Source organism: Felis catus, chromosome B1 (assembly GCF_018350175.1).
Source record: "Felis catus isolate Fca126 chromosome B1, F.catus_Fca126_mat1.0, whole genome shotgun sequence".
Taxonomy (NCBI): domain Eukaryota; kingdom Metazoa; phylum Chordata; class Mammalia; order Carnivora; family Felidae; genus Felis; species Felis catus.
Genome location: NC_058371.1, coordinates 18691834 through 18711913, shown reverse-complemented (window position 1 = coordinate 18711913; position 20080 = coordinate 18691834). Strand labels below are relative to the sequence as shown.

Below are 20080 nucleotides of genomic sequence, written 5' to 3'. Positions count from 1 at the left end.
AATGGCTGGGGGAAGATAAAGGTGAGATTATATGTAGGCAGGGAAACCATCTAGAACTTGCTTAGCCATTTGGATTTTAGCCTAAGTGCAAAGGGAAGTTGTCAGAAACCTTGATTTAGGTTTAAAAAAGTATTCTGGTTGAGCTGAGGAGTTGGGGATGGGGGGTGAGGGCAGGGCTGAACACAAAGTAGTTGAGATGACGGCGGTTTAAATTATGCTTCTAAATGAATCAGTTTTAAAGTGAGCTGGGGAAAGGAAGGTATTGTTTGAAATCCTGGATAGTGCTTTAGATATGCTAATGTGGGGTGCTTATTAGGCATTTAATTGCCAATGAGTTGGAAGTGTTCTGTGTAGGTAGAAGATTAAATTGGAGAGAGGTACTTAAATTTTTGGAAATGTGATTATCTAGGGAGTCACTGGAACTAGAATAAGGGACTAGAACTGACCCTCGAAGCACCCCAAAACTTAGAATCTCAAGAGGATGTAAGGTGAAAAAAAAGGATGCTGAGAAGCAGACCAGGAAAGTAGAGGGATGTCAGATCTAACATCTTGATTGCAAAAGGAAACGTTCTGAGAGGAGGGTCCTGGTCATCTGTAACTGCTGCTGAGAAGTCAGGTAAGATAGAGCCAGGAGTGGCTGCTGAATTGTAAACTTGTGTTCATTTTGTGACTAATAAGTCTTTTCAGTTGAGTGGTCTAGGACGTCAGGGAAGCAAAACAAGGGAACCCACAAGAAGGTTGAAGACTCTCAAAGCAGAGAGAAATAGTTGCAGTTTGTGTAGTAACAAGGGATCAATCTTTTCAATGTATAAATATCTCTTAAAATTAAGGAAAAAGCCCCCAAAAGCCTGGTTTAAAAAAAGTAAAGGGTGGGGCGCCTGCGTAACTCAGTCGGGTAAGCCTCAGACTTCAGCTCAGGTGCTCTCATGTTTGTGGGTTTGATCCCCGCATAAGGCTCTATGCTGACAGCTCAGAGCCTGGAGCCTGCTTTGGATTCTGTGTCTCCCTCTGTTTCTGCCCCCACTCATGCTCTGTCTCTCACTCTCTCTCAAAAATAAATAAACACTTAAAAAAAATGTTTTTGAGTAAAGGCTTAAACAAATGGTTCATAGAAAAAGAAATGAAAATGGCTTTTTAGCATGTGAAAATAAAATGTAAACTGACAATATATAAAGATACCATTTCTCACCTATCAAGCAAGCAAAAAGTTTGACACCTTTCTCATATGTTGCTTGGAACACCAAACTGTGCAACTTTTGTGGTTGGGATTCCAGCAAAATGTACCAAAATTATAGGTGTATTTATCAGGAATCCCATTTCTCAGGAATATGCCCTCTAAGACCATGGTTCAGAACTTTGGTCTCAGGACTCCTTTGTACCCAAATTATTTAAGGTGAAGACCTTAAAACGTTTTTTGTGTGTCATATCTATCTGTAGTCACTGATTTAGAAATTAAAACTGAGTATGGGGCACCTGGGTGGCGCAGTCGGTTAAGTGTCCGACTTCAGCCAGGTCACGATCTCGCGGTCCGTGAGTTCGAGCCCCGCGTCGGGCTCTGGGCTGATGGCACGGAGCCTGGAGCCTGTTTCCGATTCTGTGTCTCCCTCTCTCTCTGCCCCTCCCCCGTTCATGCTCTGTCTCTCTCTGTCCCAAAAATAAATAAACGTTGAAAAATTAAAAAAAAAAAGAAATTAAAATTGAGTTTAAAAAATATATATATATATATATATATATATATTAAACTATTAAAAGTAAACATAACATTTTTATGAGGATCCTCTTCTGAACAATTAATTGAAAAAAAGTGGCATGGTTTTACAGTTTTGCAAATCTCTTTAATTTCTGGTTTATCAGACAGCTAGTATATCTGCTCCAACATTCCACCCACTGCAGTGCTATTTTAGTTGAAATATATGAAGAAAATCTGTCCTCATACAAATACATTGTTGGGAAAGGAGAGCACATTCTAATGGCTTTTTTCAGATAATTAGGACTTTTCTTCCTGAATTTACCAATGAATGTTTTCTATTGTATTAAAATCCATTGTTCTGTCTGATACTTTGCATCTACATTTTATCCTTGCATAATCTTAACATCAGGCATTGGTCTTTTGGAACACATTAGTTTACTGAGTTTTCAGACTTTCCAAATGTTGACATATTTCACTATACAATATCCAAGTCACATCTGTTAATATCACCACCAATTTTTATCAGAAAAGAAAGCTGTCAAAGTCTTGGGAAGCTGTCAAGCTTACGACAGTGGATACAAGTTCTCCAAAGCCAGAATTTTATCATTGACAACTAATACACTCACTTGGTTTTCTTGAAATGACAGGGTCACTCTGTTAGTGTTTGAGAAAATATCTTCCAAAGTGCTACATCTGAATGACCACATTTGTCTCATTTGTTCTTTCAACAAAAACGTGCTGGAAAAAGCATGGCTAGTATGGCTTGTAACTCAGTTATAGAAAGTGTTTTTTTCTTGAGACAACTCCTGTATTCCCAAATGCAGCATAAATGCTCTATGCAGTTTTCATTTTGTCACCCCAAATATTAATTAAATCCTGTACTTAATAGCTCGCTTATTATTTTGTTTCATCAAGAAAGTAAGGTTATTGGGGCACCTGGGTGGCGCAGTCGGTTAAGCGTCCGACTTCAGCCAGGTCACGATCTTGCGGTCCGTGAGTTCGGGCCCCGCGTCAGGCTCTGGGCTGATGGCTCAGAGCCTGGAGCCTGTTTCCGATTCTGTGTCTCCCTCTCTCTCTGCCCCTCCCCGTTCATGCTCTGTCTCTCTCTGTCCCAAAAATAAATAAACGTTGGAAAAAAAAATTTTTTTAAAAGAAAGTAAGGTTATTAAGTAAAAAAAAAAAAATTAACTGGGAGTATGCAAGAGATTGAAAAACACGATAAATGACCATACTTGGTGCTACTTACTTGATGAATGGTAAGATGCCAGAAGTTTTATCTACTATCAGCACAAATGTTAACACAGTAAAAAAGGCAAATCAAGTCTTGGGAACCACACTTTGAAAACTGCTGCTTTAATATTTATCCTCACAAAATACAAAGTTATCATACATACACAATTAATCAACTTCATAACTATAAAAGTGTTTTGCATGTCTTAAATTAAAAATAAGAAGGAATGAAAAGACAGGAGGTCTAGTTGATGGCAGGGTTTGGGTGACAGTGAGAGCATCATGGTGGGCGGGGGAGGGGGAAGCTAGTAAGTCCACAAATGGAAGTCTGGGACTTCTGAGGTCTGTTAGACTTGTTCCAAGAGTTTGTCAAAAGAGCTGGTTAATAAGATGGAATGGGGACAAATGTAAACAGGATAGAGGATTTTTTTTTTTTTTGAGAAATTAATACTTGGGTGTTACAGTGTCACCACCGTAACAATGGCTGGAGATGGAGTTAGAAAAGAGAAGTAAGGCAAGGCAATTCTTCGTTGGTGAAAAGCTACCCAAATTCAGTGGGTAATCCCTTTTAGGAATAGAATTAAAATGTTCCTCGAGTATCAGAATTGTTGCTCAAAGGTAATCAGAATCGTCTGGAAATGGGGATGGAAGAGATTATAGATCCCTTTCTCTCTTTCCTTAAAAGCAGTTTCCCTTTAGGTGTATTGGCCCTTTTTCAGTTGTCCAAGGTGAAAAATCTAGTTTCCCTTAAATTTTGTTAAGTTTTTCTTTTGGGGGTGCCTTTTTATTTTTTTAATCGATATCTTTATTGGCCAGCTCTTAGATGACAGATGTCTTCGGCTTTGCCCGCAAAACTTGAGGTGCCTCACACTTAGGCGCATGCGTACTTAGAAAGCGGGTTCTCCCTTAAATTTGGCACCCAAGTGCCACTCCCCTTTAAGGAGGCCCGGGAAGCTGGCTGCATTTTCCGGCTTATGCACGCCCTGGGAAAGGGAGAGCGTCCTTAAATGCCTGAAGCCAGTCTTTGCGGCACTCTAGTCCCGGATGTTCCTCCAGAGCTTTAATACTCTCTGCCTTCTAGTAAGTGCCTTTTCTTCTTTTTCTTTCTCTTCAGCTGCTTTTTTTTTTTTTTCCTAGTGCCTTACAGGGAAGTGGTGTCCTGTGTCCTCACTTGTAACTAATTTTCAGCCCAGTGCTAAATTTTGAGAAAACTTGGAAGCCCCCTCAATCTCAGGATACGGGTGTGAGTCCCGTGTGTCCTCCCCCGAGCACGTGGCTGCCGGCTGCGGAAGACCTGCGGGTTCGAGGAGCCGCGGATGCGCTGAGGGGATCTGATGCTTGGCTGAGGGTGGACACCGCGGTTGGCAAGTGTGACTCCCCCAAATCACCGCCACTCTTTTATGGTTCAGTGTGCAGGGAGGTATTCCACGGCAGAAAGTTCACCTAGGGACACCTGCCAGGATGTCCAGGAGGCTCAGCTCCCAGTTACAGCGAAAATTCCCGGAAGATCTCTACTGTGAGAAACACCTGGAACTAGTGCAGTTGTTCTGTGTTGATGACCAAATCCTGCTGTGTGGCCAGTGCTTCCACTCTCAGGAGCACGAGAATCACTCGGTGTGTGGAGTACAAGAGGCTGCTGGCGTTTATAGGGTGAGCCTCCTGCAGATCCCAGAGCACTCTTAACACTGGCCACCTCCTCTTAACTAACTTATTTGGGGGAGGGGAGGCGATATTCTGATCCCGCAAGGCCACTTCCCTTAGGCAGTGTTTATCAGAGAATTCTAGACAGGTAACTATATTTAGACCTTAAACTTAAAGGCTAAGAAAACATAGGTGTATTGGCCCTTTTTCAGTTGTCCAAGGTGAAAAATCTAACTATTCTAAAGCAATTACTTTACCTAGAGTTTTGTGATCTATTTCTCTGCAGAAGTTATTCCAGGAGATATTGAACACATTGAAGGAGAAACTCGAAGTAGCTAAAAGCATATTGGCTGATGAGCAAGAAAGAATGGTGATGATTCAGGTCAGTGCTTATCTCGAGTCTTAGGGAATTACCTATAACGTTGGACAGCAAATAACATAAACAAAGTCAAAAGATGAATGACAAACCAGGAAAAATATTTGAAATCCATTGGTAGGAAAAGTGTTAATTTCTTTACGAATAAAGAACTCTCTAACATCAATAAGCAGAAGACTAGAAATTCAATAGAAAAATGATCAAAGAAATGAGATTTTGCAGAAAAGGAAATGCAACTACCTTTTGAATATATAAGAAGATCCTGAACTTTTTTTATGGTAAAAAGAATACAAATTAACTCTTAAATCTGTGAAATGACATTTGTAACCCTTATTGGAAGATACTAATGATTGATAACATTTTATAACTGCCATGGGCACGTGAGTATCTCATGTAGTGTTGGTGGCCATGTAAATCCTGAAACCATTTATTATTTTTTTTAAGTTTATTTATTTTTGAAGGAGAGAGACACAGAGTGTGAGTGGGGGAGGGGCAGAGAGAGAGGGAGACAATCTGAGCTGTCAGCACAGAGCCTGATGCGGGGCTCAGACTGACAAACCATGAGATCATGACCTGAGCCAAAGTCAGATGCTTAACCAACTGAGCTACCCAGGTGCCCCTCCCCCCTTTTTAAGAATTTTAATCCTAAAACCATTTAAAAGGCAGTTTGAGAATTACTGTCCAGAATGAGGGCTTGCTGTCTGTTTTGCCCATGTTTCACTTCTGATTTCAAACCTTCTAACTCAAGCCTTTAACTCTATTCTGTGCCAGATATCCAGATTCTGACTCTTCTCTCTTTCAATTTTAAAGAAAATAAATGGCTAGTTGAAGATGATAGAGGAGAAGAATTGACTGACTCTGCAAGAACTTTTCAACTCATCCCCATTTTTTTCAGCCTTAACCACCATATATTCAAAAATAAAATATTGGGGTCCCACTCTTTGCCAGGGACTATACTAGGGGTTGGAGATTCAGTAGTAGGAGAGGGAAAAAAAAAATTGCCCTTGTGCAACTGACATTCTCATGGAAGTAACCCAAATAAGTAAAATGAATGTTACATGGTAAATGCTATACATTCAGGGAGGGGTGGGCGGAGGGAAGCATGATGGGATATACTTTGAAATAAAGTGATCAGGACCTTGTTCAGAAAGTGGCATTTGAGAAAACTCAAGCTGTTGAGGGATTGAGTTATACTGTTTTGGGAAAAATCTGGTAGGTTCTTAGTTGGGGCTGGAAAGGCAGTGGAAGCTGATAGGTGAGATCAGAAGATACAGGGGCCAAGTCTATAGGGCAGCTGACTTTTTTTTTTTATGTTTATTTATTTTTGAGGGGGAGAGAGACAGTGCCAGTAGGGGAGGGGCAGAGAGAGAGGAAGACACAAAATCTGAAGCAGGCTCCAGACGGAGCTGTCGGCACAGAGCAGGAAGTGGGGCTCAAACTCACAAACCTAACCTTGAGAGATCATGACCTGAGCTAAAGTCTACTTAACCGAATGAGCCACCCAGGCACCCCTAGGGCAGATGACTTTAAATGAAATAGGGAAGGGTGCCTTGGTGGCTTAGTCTGTTAAGCATCTGACTTCATTTCAGCTCAGGTCATGATGTCAAAGTTCTTGGTTTCCAGCCCCACATCAGGATCTGTGCTGGCAGTGCAGAGCCTGCTTGGGATTCTCTCTCTCTGCCCTTCCCCTGCTCTCTGTCTTAATCTCTCAAAATAAATAAATAAACTTAAAAAAATTTTTTAAATGAAATAGGGAAACGAGGAAAGTTTTGAACAGAGGGGTGGCTTGATTGAACTTTCATTCAGAAACACTGACTGCTGAGACAAGACTGTAGGAGGGTGAGAGCAGAGGTGGGATACTTGACAGGGGACTGTTGTAGTTACCAGGGACAGGTGATGGTGAACCAGGGGTTAGTGGTAGAGGTGGTGAGCAGTGGTTCGGTTCTTGGTAACTATTGACTGCGGAGTCTCATGAGATGAAATATCATTAAGCTGGCTACTCCCAGTGCCAGTCTGTAGCTCCAACTTCCAAGTGATACAGGCTTTCACATCCAACTTCTATTCAGCATCTCTTTTGGATGACTGATTGACTAATCAAAACCAGCATATCCAAAAACTGAGCTGCTGATACACTCCCTGCCTCTACAATCTATCCCTCCCTTGTTTTCCTGTTTTGGCAACTTCCTTCTTCCAGTTGCTTTATCTAACAACTTTGGTGTCACCCTACCATTTCCCTTTCCTGATACTCACTATCCAAAGCATCAGCCAAATCCATTTGCCCCACCTTCCAATTTTCCTCATCTCCCCCTCTTTGTCACTGTGATTGTAGATTTCCTCAGTTTTCTAAGTCAGTTAACGTGTTCATCTGCATTGCATGTTCTAAGATTATGTTGATGTTGGTTGATCTTGAAACTTTCTTTGCCCTCTGTATGTATGCATTTTGTTTCTTCCCCTGTACTTGATATTCCCTTGTCTTTATATTGGAGTTAGAGATGGAAAGTGACCATGAATATTTATCTCTGCTGTTTAACTTGAAGTCTCTTGTCTATATCTGTGATGAAGGGAGAAGAGCAGGATTTTAAAGAGATGATTGAGTCTGAATATAGAATAAGGTTCCGGTTGATGGTTGAAGAGATGAACTTCCAGAGCCTACAAGACTGCGTATTCAACCCAAAGTTGAGGGAAGACCATCTGAATCAAGTGCTGGCGTTTGCCACAGAGCTGAAGGGGCAGTCCCAGGAAACGCTACAGGTGAGAGGTGGAAAACAGCACGCTCACAGTATTTGGGAAATGAGGGAAAGGGGAGCTGAACATTATGCCGATTCTAGAATGAGACATCCAGTGACAGCCACACGTACGTTAAAAGAATGTATGTATTCAGCCAGCCGTTCTATTTCCGGTCACTTATCTTACAGATGTACTTACATGCATATAAAAAGATACAAGGATAAGGGAATGCTGTAAAATTATTCCAGTATAGAGCCATGGTTTAGAGGTCATGTTTGAAGCCAGACTGGTGAAATTCCTACCTGGCTTCTGCTATTTACTAGTCTCTAAGTGACTAGTCTAACCTATACATGTTTAACCTGAGACTCAGTTTCCTTAGCTATAAAGTGGAGAAAATACCTGTAGTTTTTATGCTATTGTGAGGATTGAATGTGATAATCTACATAAAGCTCTTTAAATTGTGTTTGTACGTATTATGCAGTGGAGACTATTAGGCATTATTATTAACTGTAATGTTTATGATAGCAAGAGATTAAGTACAACCTATATCCATCAATACAGGACTCTCAGATTGTATTATGTACTTAAAATGGAATGCTCTTCAGCAGTTAGAAAAGATAACACAGCCGCATGTGTATGGATAAGAAATGCTCTCCAAGAACATATTATTTATTAATAAAAAACAAGTAGGGGCGCCTGGGTGGCTCAGTAGGTTAAGCGACCAACTTCAGCTCAAGTCATGATCTCACAGTTCGTGGGTTCGAGCCCCACTTCGGGCTCTGTGCTGACAGCTCAGAGTCTGGAGCCTGCTTCAGATTCTGTGTCTCCCTCTCTCTTTGCCCCTCCCCTGCTCACTCTCTGTCTCTCTCAAAAATAAACATTAAAAATTTTTTTAAGGTAGGGTATAATATGCATCATTTGTGTTAAGAAGAAAAATAACATGAGCATGTGCTCTTATGCTTAGCTAAAGCATCTTTGCAAGGATAAAAAATGTCAGTAGCTTGATTCATTCTTTCTTATTAATTGATTATATTTTTAATTTCAAATCTTAATTTAATGACGGTAATAGGAGACTTTCTGGACAAAACTGTACAGCAAAACAACGTGATCTGTTTTAGAGTCAGGTTGTCTTCTGTATAAGTGGACTATGCATACCTTCCACATCAACACAAATATATTGTGTCAAAGAATCTAGCTTCTAGTGAGGTGTCCTTCTTGATACAGAGGAGTTGTCGGGCCATATCTACTTATATGTATTTCTGAAATGGCAGGAAGAAAAGTGCATTGAAGAGGTAGTTGAATTAGTGAATAAATGAGATTATCACTTGTAAAATAATAATAAGGAGATGATTCTGCAGAGACTGAACGATTTGGGGAAAGAGAACATGAATAAACTGAAGGAGAGTGAAGGCCGGCTTTCAGGACACATCTGCAGCCTCCAAAAGATGACTGTAGAGCTGGAGAAGAAGTGTGGGAAATACACCCTAATGGTGCTCCAGGTAAGATTCCAGAAATGATCTTCATTGCAGTATTTGAGAAATGAGAAGTGGACCGTGCTCATTAAGTGTCAATTCTAGAATATTCTATAATTTGCAAACATACATGAAGGCTGTGTAGCTTTTGGCAGTCACCAAAAGCATTATGAATTATCTAAAACCCTGGTACAGGGGAGAGTTACTTCATGGTGTGAATTCTCACCTTAAGACTATCAGTAATTAGTTTGAATTGAGATATCCCTTATTAGGGTGAATAATTGGTTAGTCGAATAATGACACATCAATACAATAGAATATTTTGCAACCAGAAAAAAAGAATGAAGCAACTCTAGTGGTAAAAGGTATTTTCAGGGTATTTGATTGGAGTGGAAACATACGGAACTGCTTTTTTGTTTGGTTTTGTGGATACGTATATATGTATAGACATATGTTCGTTAACATTCACGGACTGACTTTGGCAAAATAAACGCAGAGATTGTAACACAAACATTGAGCAGTAACCTTGGAGAAACAAGGGTGAGATTTATTTGCATAGTATTGTATATTTTAAATGCATCACCTTTCAACTAGTAAATTATTATCTTTTTAAGACTTTATCCATATCCTGCTGCTGCTGGACTCATATTTGCAATGGGAGTGCTCTTATTTGAGAAACACTTGCTGGTAAACTGTTGGGTTCTATTCTAGAGCCCAGTCCCAGACAGTTAAAGTAGGTGTGGCTCAGTTATGCTCAGCTTCTGACCCAGCTTCCCCCACCGTCCCCAGTTTAGCAAGCCCTTGCACCTGCTCAACTCTTGCCATTGACAGTATAGAAAGCAAGTAGATGGGCAGAGTTTGAAATGATGACTATTCTGGATAAGATGACTGAGGTGAGGAATGGAAAATATGTCCCTTGGGAAAGGTAAATCAAAACCACAGTGAGGGACACCTGGATGGCTCAGTCATTTAAGTGTCCACCTCTTGATTTCAGCTCAGGTCATGGTCTCATGGTTCATGGGATCGAGCCATGCTGTCAGTGCAGAGCCTGCTTGGGATTCTCTCTCTCTCTCTCTCTCTCTCTCTCCCTCCCTCCCTCCCTCCCTCTCCCCCTCTCTCCCTGTCTCCCTCTCCCTCCCTTTCTCCTCTCTCAAAAATAAACATTTAAATGAAAAACTACAATGAGATAGACCCTCTCAACTGTTAGAATGACTATCATCAATAAAAGACAATGGGTGCTGGTGAGGATGTGGTGAAAAGGGAGTACTTAAACATTGTTGGTGGGAATGTAAATTGGTCCAACCGCTGTAGAAAACAATATGGAAGTATTTCAAAAAATGAGAAATAGATCTACCATATGATCCAGCAATTCCCTTTGTGTGCCTATACCCAAAGGAAATGAAAACAGAATTTCAAAGGGATACACATACTCATGTTTGGAAACAACCCAAATGTCCATTAACAGATAAATGAATGAAAAAGTGTGGTACGTATACATGATGGAATATTACTGAGCCATGAGAAAGGAAAATATCCTCCCATCTGTGACAACATGGATAGACTGTGAACACATTGTGCTTAAGCAAGATAAGTCAGAAATACAACTATTGTACAATATTGCTTATATATGGAATCTAAAAAAGTTAAACCTATTTAAAAAAACAAAAGTAAAAGGGTACTTACTGGAGAATGAAATAGGGTGGCAGATGGTTGATAAGAGTGATGGTGTTTAAGGGCACAAACTTGTAATAAGTAGTAATAAACAATAGAGATCTAATGCGTGGTATAATGAATATATAAAACAATATTGTATTGTAAGTGTATGATGTGATAAATTTTGCAGTCATTACATCATGACCTGAGCCAAAGTCGGACACTTAACCACACAGGCACCCCAAGCATCTGGACTCTCCATCTCGGCTCGGGTCATGATCTCATGGTTTGTGAGTTCAAGACCCACATCAGGTTCTGCGCTGACAGTGCAGAGCCTGCTTAGAATTCTCTCTCTCCCTCTGTCTCTGTCTCTGTCTCTCTCTCTCTCTCTCTCTCTCTCTTTCAAAATAAATAAAACTTAAAAAAAAGTTTTAAAAGAAGGAAAGAAAGACATCCAGATTAAATATAAATCTTGTCAAGACATCATCTGACTCAGCAGGTTCTCAATTCCATGTAAAATGACTATATAGTCCCTGAATAATAAAACTAAGAATATTAAAACAAAAAACCCAAATAGTTACCTTGGGAATATAACTGTGATTTTAAGTATTTTTTCTGACTTCTATCATTCAGTGTTAAAATTTGGTATCTGATAATTAGTACCATGAAGCTGAGGAAACTATGTAGAAATCGAATTTCATTATGAGAAGATATTTTCAGGGGTACAACTCACAAGAGGCGTGGCTCAGATACTAACCTTATCTCTTTTTCACCCTGCAGAATGCAGGATCTTCTTTGATAAGGTAAGTTTTCATTTTGGAAACATTGGGGTGGGAGTCAAGGTCTGATACACGAGCACCCAGGAGTAGGGATGTTGGGGTAAGGATCGGGAGGTCATGTAACAAGATCCATCCTCTGAATAGTGGGGGGCCTGGCGTCTGCACAGATAACAGGCTGTCCTTTTTTTAATAGGAGTGAGTCACTACTGCTTCAGTGTCTGGAGCAAGCCCAAATCACGGACCTGAGTTTATGCCAAGTAACAGGAATGAGCAGAATGCTCAAAGTTCTGCAAAGTAAGTCGACACACCTCCATGATTACAGGGCACTTGACTTTGTATTGGAAAATCCAGCGAACATCCTACCATAAATACAAGTAGATTCCAAAGAGCTTAAGGATTTAAAAAGACTGGAGAGTTTAATAATGCTACGCACATTGGATAGTTATCAAGAAAATAATTGTATGCTCTTATGTTGAAAGGCTCTCCTGTGCAAATCCTTTCCCAGTTTTCAACCCTGAAACATGATTGCAAGAAGATTTCAATTAAAAAAAATTAAACTTCTAGGGGAAAAAATGTCAACATATACGTATAATGAAAGATTTCTATCTCCTCTCCCACTGCCTTTTCTGGAATGTCCTGCAGGTAGATTCATACGGTAGGTAGCCTTTTGAGTCTGGCTTTTTTTACTTAGTGTAAAGCATGAGAGGCATATCCAAGTTTGTTGTGTGTATCAGTAGTTTATTCTTTTTTGTTGTTGTGTTGTACTCCATTGTATGAATAGACCACAATTTATTCTCTTGCAGTTCCATGGCCACTTGAGTTATTTCTAAATATATGCTATAAATATTTGCTTAGGGAGTTTTAAGTGGACATGACTTCATTTCTCTTGGTTGCATATCTAGGAGAGGGACTGTAAAATTTGTTTTCCAAATTGGCTTGGCCATTTTGCATTCCCACTGTTAATGTATGAGATTCAGTTGCTCTACATCGTCATAAGCATTTGGTAGTGCCACTTTTTTTTTCTTTAATTAAAGCTGACCTAATAGATATGTAGTTATATATCACTTTAAATTTTAATTTGCATTTCTGAAATGACTAGGGATGTCGAGCATATTTTCATCTTTATTTGTACTTTATTATATCTATTTGAAGTATATCTATAAACATTTTGCCTATTTTTAAAATTTTGTTGTATATTATTGAGTTTTGTGATTTCTTTATATTTTCTGATTAATATTTACCAGTTCTTTATCAGACACGTTTTGCAAATATTTACTCCACTCTGTGATTTATATTTTCTTTTTTTATTAAATTTTTAATTTTAATTCCAATGTTGTTAGTGCACAGTGTTTTATTAGTTTCAGGTGCACAAGTAGTGATCCGACAAGCCTGTACATTACTCAGTGCTCATCATGAGAAGTGTATTCTTATTCCCCATTGCCTGTTATACCCCTTCCCCAACCTGCGTCCCTCTGGTAACCATCAGTTTGGTTCTCATAGTTAAGAGTCTGTTTTTCAGTTTGTCTTCTTTTTGTTCATTTGTTCTGTTTCTTAAATTCCACATGAATGAAATCATGGTATTTGTATTTCTTTGACTCGCTTATTTCACTTAGCATTATAGTCTTTATTTACATCCATGTTGTTGCAAATAGCAAGATTTCATCCTTTTGTGTGGCTAATATTCCATTGTGTATATCTACCACTTCTTCTTTACCCATTCATCTGTTGGTGGACACTTGGGTGGCTTGTATATCTTGATTATTGCAAATAATTTTGAAATTCAGCTTACCAACTTTTTTTTCTGTTATGGTTTGTGCTATTTGTGTGCTAAGAAGTATTTTAGTATCCAAATAAAGATTTTTTTTTCTTGAAGCTTTAGCTCTTACATTTATTTATGTCTGTTATTCTTTTGGAGTCATATGTGTGTATGACTCAGGATCTGGTATAACTCCCCACCCGCTCCTTTTTTGTTCATGTATGTATCCTTTTTTGTTCATGTTGTTCCAGAATTATTTGGTGAAGATATTATTCATTAAATTTACTTAGCACCTTTGTTGAAAATCAGCTGGCACGTTTAAGCAGGTCTATATTGACTCTAATAGGTCCATTGATCACTGTGTTTTTCCTTTTGCTAATACAACACTGTCTTGAATGTGTACTCTATAGGAAGTCTTAAAATTGGCATGTGAGTTTTCCAAATTTGTTCTTATAAAAATAATTTTGCCTACTCTAGATCCTTTGCTTTTTCACATAAATTTTAAAATCAGCTTGTTGGGCTCTACAAAAAAAACCTGAGATTTTAAATGGTGTTATATTGAATGTGTAGATTAATTTAGGGATAAGATGACATTTCTTTTAGGTTTGCTTCACTCATCAATGTTTTGAAGTTTTCAGCAAACAAATATCATGCATATTAGATGGGTCTCTAAGTATTTTATAGTTTTTAGTTCTTATACATACTTCTAATTGAAATTTTATTCATTTCTAGTTTATTGCTTATATATAAAAATAATTTGTATATATTGACATTGCATCTATGACTATGCTAAACTCATTCTGAGCTGGTGACTTTTTTATAGATTCTTGGGGATTTTCTGCAAAGAGAGTCAGGTGCTCTATTAATACAGGCAGTTTTATTTCTTTCCAATATGTAATCCTTTCTGTATTTTTCTCACCTTGTACTAGTGCTATGACCTCAAATATAATATCACATAGGAGCACTGAGAAACATTTGCCTTGTTCTTGATCTTAGGGTGAAAGAAAGCATTAAGTCTTTCACCTTGAACTTTTCATCAGCTGTAGGTTTTTGTAGTTGCCTTTCATCAAGTTAAGGAAGTTCTCCCTCTATTCCTGGTTTGCTAAAACTTTGTATCATGAACAAATGTTGAATTTATTAGATGCATATTTTTTCTTCATATATTAATATGGTAAATATATTTTTTCATATGTTGGCCAAGCCTTGCATTCCAGGAGTAAACCTGGTTATGATGTTTCATCCATTTTATATATTGCTGGATTCAATGTGCTAATACTTTAAAGAATTTTGGTATTTAGGTTAATGAGGCATATTGATATATAGCTTTCTTATAATCGTCCATAGACACTTCAGTTTATTTATACAACACCCAGTGCTCATCCCAACAAGTGCCTTCCTCAGTGCCCACCACCCACTTTCCCCTTTCCCCCACCCCCCATCAACCCTCAGTTTTTTTCTCAGTACTTAAGAGTCTCCTATGGTTTGCCTCCCTCCCTCTCTGTAACTTTTTTTTCCCCTTCCTTCCCCTCCCATGGTCTTCTGTTAAGTTGCTCAAGATCCACATATGAGTGAAAACGTATGGTATCTGGCTTTCTCTGACTGACTTATTTCACTTAGCATAATACCCTCCAATTCCATCCACGTTGTTGCAGATGGCCAGATTTCATTCTTTCTCATTGCCAAGTAGTATTCCATTGGATATATAAACCCCATCTTCTTTATCCATTCATCAGTTGATGGACATTTAGGCCCTTTCCATAATTTGGCTATTGTTGAAAGTGCTGCTATAAACATTGGGGTACAAGTGCCCCTATGCATCAGCACTCCTGTATCCCTTGGGTAAATTCCTAGCGGTGCTATTGCTGGCTCATAAGGTAGATCTATTTTTAATTTTTTGAGGAACCTCCACACTTTTTCCAGAGCAGCTGCACCAGTTTGCATTCCCACCAACAGTGCAAGAGGGTTCCCATTTCTCCACATCCTCTCCAGCATCTATAGTCTCCTGATTTGTTCATTTTAGCCACTCTGACTGGTGTGAGGTGGTATTTCAGTGTGGTTTTGATTTGTATTTCCCTGATGAGGAGTGACGTTGAGCATCTTTTCATGTGCCTGTTGGCCATCTGGATGTCTTTAGGGAAGTGTCTATTCATGTCTTCTGCCCATTTCTTCACTGGATTATTTGTTTTTTGGATGTGGAGTTTGGTGAGTTCTTTATAGATTTTAGATACTAGCCCTTTATCCAATATGTCATTTGCGAATATCTTTTCCCATTCCGTTGGTTGGCTTTTAGTTTTGTTGATTGTTTCCTTGGCAGTGCAGAAGTTTTTTATCTTGATGACGTCCCAATAGTTCATATTTGCTTTTAATTCTCTTGCTTTTGGAGACGTGTCAAGTGAGAAATTGCTGCGGCTGAGGTCAGAGAGGTTTTTTCCCGCTTTCTTCTCTAGGGTTTTGATGGTTTCCTGTCTCATATTTAGGCCCTTCATCCATTTTGAGTTTATTTTTGTGTATGGTGTAAGAAAGTGGTCTAGTTTCATTCTTCTGAATGTTGCTGTCCAGTTCTCCAAGCACCATTTGTTAAAGAGACTTTTTTTTCCATCAGATACTGTTACCTGCTTTGTTAAAGATTAGTTGGCCATACATTTACGGGTTCAATTCTGGGTTCTCTATTCGATTCCATTGGTCTATGTGTTTGTTTTTGTGCCAGTACCATACTATCTTGATGATTACAACTTTGTGGTAGAGGCTAAAGTCTGTGATGCCTCCCACTTTGGTTTTCTTTTTCAACATTACTTTGGCTATTCGGGGCCTTTTGTGGTTCCATACAAATTTTAGGATTGTTTGTTCTAGCTTTGAGAAGAATGCTCATGCAATTTTGATTGGGATTGCATTGAATGTGTAGATTGCTTTGGGTAGTATTGACATTTTAGCAAAATTTATTCTTCCAATCCATAAGCATGGAATGTTTTTCCATTTCTTTGTATCTTCTTCAATTTCCTTCATAAGCTTTCTATAGTTTTCAGCATACAGATCTTTTACATCCTTGGTTAGGTTTATTCCCAGGTATTTATTTTATGGTTCTTGGTGCAATTGTGAATGGGATCAGTTTCTTTATTTCTCTTTCTGTTGCTTCATTATTCGTGTATAAAAATGCAACCAATTTCTGTACATTAATTTTGTACCCTGCAACTTTGCTAAATTCATGTATCAGTTCTAGCAGACTTTTGGTGGAGTCATAGACACTTTAATTTTCATTTCTAGATAATCTATTTTGTTCTTTGTCAAATCCATTTGGTCTTGCTTTTTAGCTTTTCTATATCCTGTAGATATTTTTAAGCTTTTCTTTTGTCTTCAAACTTGTAAGCAAAAATTATTTTAGTTCAGTGCCTGGTAATTCCAATATCTAAAGTTATTCAGGTTTATTTCTGCTAATCTCAATAGTGCTTTCTTGGGGCACCTGAGTGGCTCAGTTGGTTAAGCGTCCGACTTTGGCTCAGGTCATGATCTCACGGTTTGTGAGTTCGAGCCCTGCGTCAGGCTCTGGGCTGACGGCTCAGAGCCTGGAGCCAGCTTCAGATTCTGTGTCTCCCTCTGTCCGCCCCTCTGCTTATTGCACTCTGTCTCTCACATTGTCTCAAAAATAAACATTAAAAACAAATTTTAAAAAAAATAGGGCTTTCTTACTTTGAGTATGTGTTTGATTTTTTTAAACAGAAAGTTTTGCTTTTTTCCTTGGATATTATTTTTAGAAATTCTTTGAGTTCAAAAATGAATATATGCGTTATTGTAGAGAGAGTCCGCATATGTTTCTGCCCATCTTCTGGAAATACTAAAAGTCTGGGACAACTTGTATTTAAATGTAAAGGCTTATGGCTTTTAAGACCACCTAATAATATGAATGAGGCCTAAACTCCAGAAATTTAAGTGCATTTGGCATCAAAACTTTTTGCTGGATTAGAAATTAGAGTAAGAAATAAGGAACTACTCCAGGTTTATGCTTTAGCAACTGAAGAAGTAAGTATGCTGTTAACTGAAGTAGAAACTAGAAAGGGGTAGTTTTGAAGTTCCATTTTGGGCACAGTATGTGTTAAATGCCTGTGTTATTTCAAACTGGTATTTCGCAACTTCTCCATGAAGTAAGCCATGAACATATAGAAGATATTGAAAACTGAGGCTAGGTGAAGTAACCTGGGGAGAAAGAGTGCATGCAGTGAAAAGGACGACCCACCATTTAGCCCTGAGAAATGGTTGAGGAGAAAGAGATAAAGAGAAGGAACAGTTTGAGGTATGGAGGCAAGTGTTACTTTCATCCAAGTATAAGAAATCACATTGAGCTTTCTTGTTCTCAGCTTGATTTTTTTTTTTTTCCTGGAGGATTCCTTCAGATCTTCTAGCCTCTGCTAATATGTTCTTTTGATTTACTCAATATCAAGGGCCTGCTGGCAACAATTTATAGGCATCTGGGTCACACTCTGGTGATATTTAAGATGAGAGCAATTCAGTTACAGGGAATCACAGCCGGTCACAGGGAAAAGCCTGATCTGTTAGGAGATTCTGATGATTCTGTAGGGGAATAGATCTTGGAGTTCCAGGCTTGGAGATCTTCAGAGGAGTAGAGATGGGTCCCAGGTGATAGCTAAGTAGGATTGGATGCCATTTTTACAGCCTGCTCAAATTCCTTTCTGGTTTGACAGGTACTTCCAAACCTCTGTGTGCTCCATTATTCTTTGTTCTTCCTCCTCAGACTGCATCTCCTTCCATTATCTCACTTTCTTCTCTGGTGTCCACTTCTTGAAACAAAGCTCAGAGGTTACCCGTCCTGAACTCTTGGATTGCCTCTTCCATATCTGTGCCTGCGACACGAGCCCACTCATTGGCAAGCCTCTGCCTGTTAGAAATAGTCTGTGGTGTGGGCATGGACAACTCTCACTGAGTTTAACTGAGTTTCTCTCTCCCTGCAGGAGCTGTCACTTTGGATCCTAAAACAGCTAATCCCTTTTTGGTCTTATCTGAGGATCTGAGAAGCATGCATCTCAGAAATGTCCAGCAGGACGTGCCTCGCAGCCCAGAAAGATTTGTCTTCAGTGCCACCGTGTTGGGTGTGGAAAGCTTCACCTCAGGGAGGCACTACTGGGAGGTGGATGTGGAGAAGGCCACCAAGTGGCAGTTGGGGGTATCTGAAGATTCTGCCAGCAGACATGGTGATCTACCCACCGCTTCGGGAAATAAAGCCTTGCTCATGGGTTCTTTGATGGGAACCAATTATACCTTCTGGGCCTTTCCCCCTCTGAAGAGGGTCTCCTTGAGAGGAGAGCAGATGCACAAAGTTGGAGTCTTCCTAGACTGTGAGTCTGGGCACATATCCTTCTATGATGTGGCAAACAGATCCCTCATTTATAATTTCTCTTCCCTCACCTTCCAAGGAGCTCTCAGGCCCATATTTTCTCTTTGTATCCCAAGTGGAGTCACAAATTCAGACTCACTTAGCATTTGCCTTCCTCCCGTTTCTTCTTGTGATGTTACTGTTAGCCCACAGTCTTCCTTGGCATGAAATCTAAGAGGGGGCAGAAGAGTTTGACTTTGTAAAAGAATCTACATAAAGTAATCCAATAAAAGATTTCTCACACTTGAGTTGGAATCTAGTTCATTATCCCAGAGTTTTTGCATTCATGTGGCTTTCAACACCTATTTAGTGGCAGAGGTTACATTGAAACTGAGTCATGAATGATAATATCGGAAGGGCCCTACTAATTAGAACAATAAATGCATATGCAGCATAAAATTGGGAACTTAGAGAAGAAATACAGCCTGGACTCTATAGGACTAAGTTAAGGACTCTAGCGACTTCTGAAAACACAATTAGATATAATCAAGACTTTAGATTTGAGGACATCATCACAGTGACAGGTGAAATGAAGACATCCTTTGATCCTATTACTGGCAGTGTCAAGACTTCCTGACATCGTTCTAAACAGAGAACTCGATTTCCCCAGGTACTTTATCTGGGTGGGGAGGAGGTATTGCAGAAAATGTGAATATTTTAAAATTATTTTTGCAAGTATTCTACTTTCTTACAAGGATAATTAGATTTCTTATAAGAAGCCTGATAATTCAGTGCTTCAAGATATACAAGTAAAGTCAAGACAAGAAAAGTCTTTGCACATCTTCACAGCAAATCACAATAAGTCTTGGGGGAGGAGGCACATGGGTGGTTAAGCATCCAACTTCAACTCGGGTCATTGTCTCAGGGTTTATGAGTTCAAGCCACTTTGGATGTGATGTTCCCCTCTCTGCCTTCCCCATCCCCTCATGCTCACTCTCTCTCTTTCTCTCTCGAAAACAAACATTAAAAAAAGAAAAAAATTATTGTTCATGTACAGTAGCAGGTTTACAAATTTGATTTATCCTAAAATCACCTGAGGAGTTTTTAAAAATTACCTGGGGCACCTGGGTGGCTCAGTCAGTTAAGTGCCCAACTGGACTTTGGCTCAGGTTATGATCTCACGGTTTATAAGAGCGCTGCACTGGGCTCTGCACTGACAGTAGAGAGACTACTTGGGATTCTCTCTGCCTCCCTCTGTCTCTAAGATAAATAAAATAAAATAAATATGAATAAGCCACCCCTCCTGAAACACACTAATTACATCAAAATCTTGGGTTGGAACCCAGACATCATTTTTCCAGAGCTGTCTGGGCAGTTACAATATGCAGCCAAGATTAAGAAGAAAATTAGTAAAAGCAAGAAACAAAACAGCT

The 20080-nt window shown here is 39.2% G+C and overlaps 1 protein-coding gene across 9 annotated transcripts in view; it reads left to right on the top strand.

Annotated features, from left to right (window-relative positions):
* Positions 1-18955, top strand: part of TRIML2 (tripartite motif family like 2) — a 40696-nt gene extending 21741 nt beyond the window's left edge. For 8 of the 9 annotated variants that reach the window (XM_045055248.1, XM_045055249.1, XM_045055247.1 and 5 more), the window contains 7 exons: positions 4330-4570; positions 4848-4943; positions 7500-7688; positions 9023-9163; positions 11570-11592; positions 11762-11862; positions 18286-18955. In XM_045055248.1, the coding sequence (XP_044911183.1) occupies positions 4330-4570; positions 4848-4943; positions 7500-7688; positions 9023-9163; positions 11570-11592; positions 11762-11862; positions 18286-18875 (1381 nt within the window). In that variant the 3' untranslated portion in view covers positions 18876-18955. Of the gene's footprint in view, positions 1-2871; positions 4001-4329; positions 4571-4847; positions 4944-7499; positions 7689-9022; positions 9164-11569; positions 11593-11761; positions 11863-18285 lie in introns of those variants that run through there. The other variant, XM_019828286.3, reaches the window with a different exon arrangement.
* Positions 18956-20080: the final 1125 nt, after the last annotated feature.